This window comes from Leucoraja erinacea, chromosome 12 (assembly GCF_028641065.1).
Source record: "Leucoraja erinacea ecotype New England chromosome 12, Leri_hhj_1, whole genome shotgun sequence".
Lineage (NCBI taxonomy): Eukaryota > Metazoa > Chordata > Chondrichthyes > Rajiformes > Rajidae > Leucoraja > Leucoraja erinaceus.
In genome coordinates, this window is record NC_073388.1 from 22,871,487 (window position 1) to 22,881,607 (window position 10,121).

At 40.3% G+C, this 10,121-nt stretch overlaps 1 protein-coding gene across 1 annotated transcript in view; it reads right to left on the minus strand.

The window, feature by feature from the left end:
- Positions 1–278: 278 nt before the first annotated feature.
- LOC129702172 (uncharacterized) overlaps positions 279–10,121 on the minus strand; it is a 24,581-nt gene continuing 14,738 nt past the window's right edge. The window contains exons 3-5 of the mRNA XM_055643788.1: positions 6,867–7,547; positions 1,565–1,644; positions 279–598 (exon numbers count right to left, since the gene is read on the minus strand). Coding sequence (XP_055499763.1) covers positions 1,585–1,644; positions 6,867–7,547 — 741 coding nt within the window. The 3' untranslated portion in view covers positions 279–598; positions 1,565–1,584. The remainder of the gene's footprint in view (positions 599–1,564; positions 1,645–6,866; positions 7,548–10,121) is intronic.

The following is a 10,121-nucleotide window of genomic DNA, read 5'->3' on the forward strand; positions in this document are numbered from 1 at the left end:
CCAATAAAAACCATAAGGTGAAATGTTGCAAAAGTCTGTTTTGTTCTACTTCATTGTAGTAAATCAGGAACTAAAGATGACAGTATTGCGCTTACAAAATAGTCAACGGATTATTATCTGGGCCCATATAATTAATCACAATCTAAACTAAAAAGTGAATTTCAATTATATTTTTGTTTGCCCAAATAATTCTTGAATCCAAAAGCCAAATGCAGGAAATATGAAAGTGCTAACAGGTCAGGAAGCATTTGTGGAGAAATAAATAGAATTAGCATTTCCAGTCAGTGCCCCTGAGCTTGGTCATTGACCTGAAGCACTAACTTTGTTTTCTCTGACCTCTTGACCACTTCCTTTCTGTTCAGTAATTTGCATCCAGTATTTCTACTTGAACTGAAGGTCATCTACTCATCATTTTGACTTAGTATCCGGGGGAGAGCAGGCAACAATTGTAATCCTAAACTCTCACAATTCCATTTGCTTGCAATAATACTTTCCAGAATAACACAGGAAGTAAATTTTCAAAGACAGTTATTGAAGGTGGTTAGCTTTATTTGCTATTACATTTTGTAATTCAGCTTTAATCCTGTTGATATTTAACCTGTAAAAAAAACAAAATAATTTTGATGATGACAGTTGTTTTACTTCATAGCTCCTTTAAATGAATGATATACAGTATACAAAAATAGATAGGTACAATGCTAGCTTGTATATTCCATATATAATATGTTCATATGACTCTGACTGCTTATAACTTCTTATCTTTCATAAAGTTCAGTGTTATTATAATTATTTAAATCTTTAGTCAATCGTTTCAGTTGTGTCCCAGATTTAATACTGATCTGAAGCAGCAGGAGAATAGACTTTAACACAGCATTTTCTTTGATGGCCAGAAGAATTGAAATAATTCAATCCCATCATTACTGTCATTGGAAAGAAACAAAGGCCTGTTATTTAAGAGGGAATTCTGATAATCTGTACCGAGATATACCTAGCCAGATGACCGAAGGCAATGAGAACACAGCTGTGTTCCTGACTGCTACAGTCAACAACTGGCCTGGTCATCATCAGGAATTGTGTTGCAATGGTATAATACTAGCAGCGTGTACGGACAGAATTCCCTGTCCTAAGAATATAAAAACAAAAGTAGAGAAGGGTCACATGACCTACTAAAACCCGCTCCATTTTTCATCAGAATTATTGACAATGTTCCACCCCAATTCCATATTTTCACCTAATTACGATATCCCCATATTTCCCCAGGATACTTCCACAAAAGACAATAATACTTGTGAGCTAAGAAAGACTAATATTCTACATGGATCATGATATATTCGAGAAGCACAAGCCCAAGCTATCCGCTCCTCAACACCTACCCACTCAGCCCCACACTCTCTTTAACGAGTGTTCTACATCAGCCAAATAAGGCATTAAAGATTCAGGTGGAATTGAGAGCAATTATTTTCAAAAGGATAGTTATATAAAAGATAAAACAACTGAGGAATATTAAAGATGCCATTAAAAGGCTTCACTTTCAATGGAGTAGCTGTTATTTTAGGTATATCACCTTTGTGGAAATTCTGCACTTTATTTTGGTGGTGGCTTTGATTGCTGTTTAGGGTCTTTTTCGGTCTTTTCTGTGATGGTCTGCAAAATATAAAACTTAATAAGAACAACATTTATATTTGCATTACCATTCCAGGGCATACACCTTTTTGAAAAATGGAACATACTATTTTTCCTCAAAATTTCTCTATTAACCTAAATGCAAGAGGAACTCCATAATGTTTGAGACAAAGAGCCATCATTTATTTATTTGCTTCTGTACTGCACAATTAGAGATTTGTAATAGAAAAGATCACATGTGGTTAAAGTGCACATTGTCAGATTTTATTAAAGGGTATTTTTATACATTTAGGTTTCACCATACAGAAATTACAGCTGTGTTTACACATAGTCCCCTCATTACAGGGCGCCATAATGTTTGGGACACATGCCTTCATGGGCGTTTGTGATTGCTCAGGTGCCTCCTTAATGGAGGTATAAATGCCTCCTTAATGCAGGTATAAGAGAGCTCTTAGCACCTAGTCTTTCCTCCAGTCTTTCCATTACCTTTGGAAACTTTTATTGCTGTTTATCAACACGAGGACCAATGTTGAGTCAATGAAAGTCAAATAAACCATTATGAGACTGAGAAACAAGAATAAAACTGATAAAGACATCAGGCAAATGTTAAACTTACCAAAATCAACTGAAACATAATTAAGAAGAAAGAGAGCACTGGTGAGCTTACTAATCGCAAAGGGCCAAGGAAGACCTCCACAGCTGATGACAGAAGAATTCTCTCTATAATAAAGAAAAATAACCAAACATCTGTCCGACAGATCAGAAACACTCTTCAAGAATCAGCTGTGGATTTGTCAATGACCACTGTCCACAGAAAACTTCATGAAAACTTCATGAACAGAAATACAGAGGCTACACTGCAAGATGCAAACCACTGACTGGTTAGCCGCAAAAATAGGATGGCCAGGTTACAGTTTTCCAAAAAGTACTTAAAAGAGCAACCACAGTTCTGGAAAAAGGTCTTGTGGACAGATGAGACGAAGATTAACATATCAGAGAGATGGCAAGAGCAAAGTATGGAGGAGAGAAGGAACTGCTCAAGATCCAAAGCATACCATATCATCTGTGAATGTATGCCTACTGAAGGTACCGGCTCGCTTATCTTTACTGATGATTCAACTGCTGATGGTAGTAGCATAATGAATTCTGAAGTGTATAGACACATTCTACCTGCTCAAGTTCAAACAAATGCCTCAAAACTCGTTGGCTGGTGGTTCATTCTGCAGCAGTCCCAAACATACTGCTAAAGCAAAAAAGGAGTTTTTCAAATATAAAAAATGGTAAATTCTTGAGTGGCCAAGTCAATCACCCGATCTGAACCCAATTGAGCATGCCTTTTATATGCTGAAGACAAAACTGAAGGGGACTAGCCCCCAAAACAAGCATAAGCTAAAGATGGCTGCAATACAGGCCTGGCAGAGCACCACCAGAGAAGACTGGTGATGTCCATGAATCGCTGACCTCAAGCTGTCATGGCATGCAAAGGATATGCAACAGAATACTAAACATGACTACTTTCATTTACATGACATTGTTGTGTCCCAAACATTATGGTGCCCTGAAATGGGGGGACTATGTATAAACACTGCTGTAATTTCTACATGGTGAAACCAAAATGTATAAAAATGGCCTTTATTAAAATCTGACAATGTGCACTTTAACTACATGTGATTTTTTTTCTATTACAAATCTCAAATTGTGGAGTACAGAGGTAAATAAATAAATGATGGGTCTTTGTCCCAAACATTATGGAGGGCACTGTATATGTAGAATTATTTTCTGTTTATTTGATATTTTTTATTTCTGAGATCATATATCAAGTTAGCAACTTTTTTCCCCCTGTTCATTTCTTCATCAGAGATGTCATCATCATGTTTCAGCCGGTCCTATTTTTAACAGAATACCTTACTTTCAGGGAATGTTAGGTTTGTAGCTGCGATTTAGAAAATAAAAGTGCTCAGCACTTAAAGGTTTTGGTTATGACTTCCTGAGATGTGCAATGAAGGGAGAGGTTCTATTTCACAGATTCAGAAAATACATTGTAATTAAAAACATGGCCGTTGGGTCTAATGGCTCATCTATTATTAAAATAGTTCCATGGTTGTGTTGGCTTCTCTTGATGTCACATTGTATAATTATACTACAAGGCAAAACAGTAAAGTATGGGAGAAATGTGCAGAAATAATGTATGTACTTTTTGAGATTAATTCTCAAGCTAGGTGTTTGGATAATGTCCAGTCAGGGCAGAAATCACAGGAGAACTTTGCAAACCCATACTATATTTGGGATCTAATATTAAATGTTCTTGGGAAGGATTATTTAATGTTGTCCCCACCTCCCCCCATCTCCATGGCAGTATCATGTCTTTGAAAAAAACATAAAAAATAAGTGCCTACAACAAGAAAGGAGCAGTCAACCTTAAGAATTATAAAATTGTCGCAAATAATAATATAGAGGCATAAATATCAGATTTTTTTCTGCAACTGGTTTTTGTAATAATTAAAAATCAGCCACTCCAATAACATATATCAGTTCCAGGTTTGTCAACCTATAAGGCAGAGCAGGCACATTAAAGATATGGCCAACACAATTTTAGCTCAGGTATTTTAAGGCAACATGCAGTTATTAAATGGATGTTCTCTGGCGTTACTGAATTGGAAAGGGGGAAAGGAAAATGTATAGAGCTGGTACAGCTGCTGCTTCACTGCACCAGAGATCTTGGTTCAATCCTGACCTCAGGTGCTTTCTGTGTGGAGTTTGCATGTTCTCCCTGTGATTTTGTGTGTTTCAGGTTTGAAGGTTAATTGGCCTCTGTAAATTGACCCTAGTATGTAGGGAGTGGCAAAAGTGGGATAACATAAACTAGTGTGAATGGGTAATCAATGGTCAGTGGCCGAAGAGCCTGTTTCCTTGCCATCTCTTACAATCAATCTAAAAACTGGTGATTAACCCAGAGCTGCCCATTACATTTTCTGATGTCTTTCTGAATGTCATGGAGTGGACTGTAAGGATGCACAAAGTGAGCATATTTCAATGAGGAAAACGGTGAAAGCAGAAGTCAACAGAGGGAATGTGATTCCATTCTCTCATATTCAGTGTCACAATTAATGCCACAATTCATAGGAAAGATTAGTGATGTGTGGGGCCAGACCAAAATTACTTCTGAAACAATAAACTTGCATTAAATCCTTAATTAGGGACCTCAATTAGCACTTACAAAGGCACCTGATGTTTTTTTAAGTGCAATTAGCACTTACAAAGGCACCTGATGTTTTTTTAACCATGCAGATGTTAGCTGGAGCATTGAGCTAAAAGATGAATGTAATGCTCTCAAATTGGCATTACAGACTGATTGGCGTCACAATCTGCTTGCTGTATACATGTCAGGAAATATATTGTGTGTGTTACACAGCAACTTTGCAACTTCAGGTACCAGCGGAAATCTCCCCACAAATGTGCACTGCCACCATTTTGGAACTAAACCATAAAATGTCAAAATTCTTCCTTATGGGCCTGTCCCACTTAGGCAACTTAGGAACATGGTCGCCACATGTTCGTGTGTGGTTGCCGGGTAGTCGCCTTGAAGGCATGGACGTAAGGAGTTGAACCATGTTGAAAAATCAGCACCGCCCAGAATGAAGCCGCCATGAAGTCGCTTGAAAAATCGCTTGTGAAACGGGCCCAATATTCTCTATAAAATGTCGAGAAAATATGGGAAAATTTAAGGATTATTTTTTGTATGGGACGTCTTGCATCTGCCCTCAATAATAAGACAATAATTTAGAATAAATTCCCAAACTAAACAAAAAGCATTAAGTGAAACTGAATGGTCAAATTACACCAAGACCTATGAAGAATCTAAACTAAATGTTTCCCGCGGGATGATATCAAGGTATTCTTTATATAGATGGCAAATCAGGTGTTTGACAAATCAGGAAGGATCTTAAATCCATACTTAGACATAGACCATGAGACAGTTTGAAGAAGGGTTTTGGCCCGAAATGTTGCCTATTTCCTTCGCTCCATAGATGCTGCTACACCTGCCGAGTTTCTCCAGCATTTTTGTGGACCATGAGACAGATATAAGGGAGAATGGAAATTCTACTAGCTCCATCTCCCTCCCTCCAACTCACTTTCTGGATGAGGATCATATTATATTTTGGATGTCTCGGTTTTCAAATTTGGTGGTTATGGGGGAATCAAATTTAATTTGGGTAAATTATTATTGCAGTATTTAAGCTGTCACATTAAGTCCTCAGTTCTATATCTGCAACCATTGGTCGAAGATAAAATATTATTTAGATGTTAAATTCTTCCTGAGGAATTATGGAATCTAGTTTTGGCATTGTATACGAATAATGAAGTTATTCAGTTAAAAATATTATCCTAGGTCAACATCTAACTATATTATTACTAAAACTCTCATCTTGACCACTTCCGGTTTGCTTTTTTTTAAAATCTGCTCATAAACGGTACCCCTTATCGCTAGGATTTTTTCGTCACTTTACTCATGTTCTCCTCCCCTCCAAGCCACCAAATTTTGTTCCGATCGGAGGAATTATACAAAAGTCATGAAGGCTTAAAAAATCGTGAGATCTGCAGATTGGTCTTCTCGTTTGTCAGCCACCAGACGCCCCTTCCGGCACCCGCTGGAGAATAAAGCCCCGAAGGTGGGGCTGAGTCCACAAGTGCTGATTGAGTCCGCAAGAGTGGAGTCGGGAAAGTCGCTGTGCGGAGTCGGGAAATCGCTGTGTGGTTGGGATGTGCTGTGTGATGGCACGGCCGGAGTGATGCCACCCCCCCCACACCCCCCCATTCCTCCCTCCCCCTCCTCCCCACACACACACCCCCCAACCTCCCTTTACCCCTCCTCCCCATTCCTCCCCCCCCACACCAACCCCCCCCCCACCAATACACCACCCCACCCCACCCCACGCCACCCCTCCCATACCACCCCACCCCCACACCCCCCCCAATCCCCCACCACCCTAACCCCCCCACGCATCACCCCCCACCACCCCAACCCCACTCCACCCCCCCACCCCACAACACCACCTCACTTGCCCACATTCCCCCACCAGTCCACGACCCCAACCCCCCACCACCCCCCCCCCCCACACACACAACCCCTCCCCCACACACCATCCCCTTCCCCCCACACCCCCTCCGCCCCCACACCACCCCCCCCCCCCCCCCGTGTGACTAGTCTAGTTAATTAATAACATTTAAGAGTCAATTCATACCATGCTGGAAATCTTTGAAGGAAAGGCCTTGGGGTCAAAGCGTACACGGCTGGTTTCTTTTGCCTTTGGCCTCCTTTCTTGTGGTGGATGCGGAATATGACTTTCTGAATGTATCTCTCTTCCAGCCCCACTGACGGTATTGTGTTCCCTTGCAGAAGTTGAAGGAATATTCTTTACATTTTCATATAGAGAATACCAGCCATGCAGTGATATTCGTTCATTTCCATCTTCTTGCTCTGCTCTCCTGCGCAGAAGTTCCATGAAAGCTTCAAAACTTTGTCTTCTCTCATATTGTGCATTGTTATATCGGAGTTTTTCAACTGAATAGTCATTAACTGTTTTATCACCAATACTGTCCACCCTCTTGAGTGATGGTTTATGTAATTCATCTTTCACAATGTTATCTTCTATAATACCTCCCTCAGAAACTGCACGTTCTTCTATAGCTGTGTCAATATGAAACATACCAACATCTTGGCGAATTACATCCTCCTCGATGCCTTGATGAATTTCTATCTCTTCATCTGTATCTTCATTCTCGTCATCAAGATTTGGATCTTGTGGGGCATCATGTGCTACCAGACGCATTGCTAATTCTCTATTTGTGTGCACATCTTTTAGAAGTTCTACTTTCGAAAGATCAGGTTTGTGCAAACTTACAAAGGAGTTTCTTGCAATCACCTGCCATAAACAAATGGAAATTTAACATTACACAGCAAGACTAAATCTATATTACTAAAAGTCTGATCTTGACCACTTCCTGTTGTTCTGTATATTGATTTTAGAAAAAAGGCTGTGACTTTTGGCCATCTTACTCAGAAGTCCTCCTCCGCTGTGCAGGACAAGAGGATTTTTTCCATCGATGAAAAATAAAAGAGTTAGTAGTGTTTAAAAAATGTTGAGATTCTCTCTCCTGAAGGCCACGCCCCTTCCGGAGGGACTATTAAACCCGTAAGTGTTGAGTGCCTCAGTCAGTCTCTGCAAGATGGGGGGGGGGGGGGGGGGAGCGAGAGGGTCACGTCTCACAGTCTAAGCTGTGAATAACACTGAACAAATGTCTACTAAACTGTGAGTGTGGTTTTACTGACCTTGAGTGCCCTTAATATGGTTTGAAATTGAAAATGTGGTTGGTTTGAAATAAAGCACTGCAAATGGTTGTTGATGGTGGTTGGTTTGAAATAAAGCACTGCATATGGTTGTTGGTGGTGACTGGTTTGAAATAAAGCACATGATTAAAAGTCTAAACTTGACAACTTCCTGTTTGCACTGTATATTGATTTTTGATAAAAAGCTACCACTTACGGCTGTGATTTTTGGCCATCTTACTCAGTTCCCCTCCGCTCATCAGGTGCAGAGGATTCTTCCCATCAATGAAAAATAAAAGTGTTATCAGTGTTTATAAAATGTTGAGAATCTCTGGGTGATGGATGGGGAGAGAAATGAAGCAGGTATATCAACACTTTTAATAATTTTTTTCTTTTTTCTGTTTTTGTCTTTTTATTTCTTTAAGTCTTTACTTAATCACTCCTTGACTACACTCATTTGGTAGTTTATGGGTTCAATGCTTACACATTCACTTTCTCTTTCACTTTCTTTCTTTCTTGCTCTTCTTCTCTTTTTCTATTTCATCTTTGCTAAAATTTAAATGCAAGCTGTACAATAAATGTATTATGTCATATGCTGTGGTTTATAATTTTGTACACTGCTTCTAATAAAAATATAAATAAAAGTAAATAAATAAATAAAATGTTGAGAATCTCTCTCCTGTCAATCACGCCATGAAGGCCACGCCTCTTCTGGTGGGAGGGGGAGGGATTATAAAACCCGGAAGTGTGGGTGTGGCTCAATCTCTGCAAGATGGGGGAGGGAGAGGGCACGACTCTGTCTGAGCTGTGAATCAACTGAAAACAGTGAATGTCTACTGAACTGTGAGTGCGGTGTTTATGTGGTGTATTATGGTGGTTTCACCCTGTGAAATGGTATGAAACTGAAACTGCATTGCTTGAAGTGGCATGAAACTGCACTTGAATTTGGTGGCCTTGCACCCTGCTTGAAGTGGCATGAAACTGCACTTGAATTTGGTGGCCTTGCACCTTGCTTGAAGTGGCATGAAACTGCACTTGAGTTTGGTGGCCTTGCACCCTGCTTGAAGTGGCATGAAACTGCACTTGAGTTTGGTGGACTTGCACCCTGCTTGAAGTGGTATGAAACTGCACTTGAATTTGGTGGACTTGCACCCTGCATGAAGTGGAATGAAACTGCACTTGAGTTTGGTGGCCTTGCACCCTGCTTGAAGTGGTAGGAAACTGCACTTGAGTTTGGTGGCCTTGCACCTTGCTTGAAGTGGCTGCACTTAAATTTGGAAACTTGAAATGGTAGGAAACTGCATTTGGAAATGGAATTTCAAGGAATAGCCGTGAGTTAACTGCCAGCCCACCAGTCGTGAGTGAGCTGCCAGCACATCAGGCTCGAGTGACTGAGCTGCCACCCCGAATCCATTTGGCCCACAATGTCCATACTAGCCCTCTGTAAACCAGTCCTTTCAGCCCACAACACCCATACTAGCGCTCCAGAAAGCCCCCCCCCCCCCCCCCCCCCCCCCCCGGCCACCAATATTGGAATTGGTGGAGAGGTGGAATATTGCATTGGGGGACCAGCCCTCCCGTGTGAACATGGGACCCAAGGGGTCCCACTTAGTCTAGTATCTTTTGTATTTCTTCCCATTTTGCAGAAATTAGGGACCTTGTTTTGCCTATGCCACTCTGCTACTTCCAGCAGGTGAAAGATCAGCATTTATTATCCATCCCTAATTATTCCAATGGATTGCTAGGTTACTTGCTGGGTTATTTTAGAGGACATTTTAAGAGTTAAACATATTATTGGCCTGAAGACAAATATAGTCAAGGCTGGGTAAGGGTGGGAGCTTAATTTCCTTCAATGACATTAGAGAACTGTGAGTTTTTTTAAACAGTCAGGTAGTTTTAAGGTTATCATTACTAATGATTGTGCCCTGAAAACTCACATTTACACCTGGTCTTTTGCTTAGAAAGGGTCATCAGACAAAAATCAACAAGCCAAAAGACAAAATTATTCAACAAAATTACAAAGAAATCTCAGTGAAAGAGTAAGGTATTAAGGAGGGTCTTCAATGTTAAGGGTATCCAGAGACGCAATGATTAGCAAGGGAATTTAAGAGCTCATGCCTTGGTGAATTACATCCTCACCAGTGCCTTGAATAATTTCATCTCTTCATCT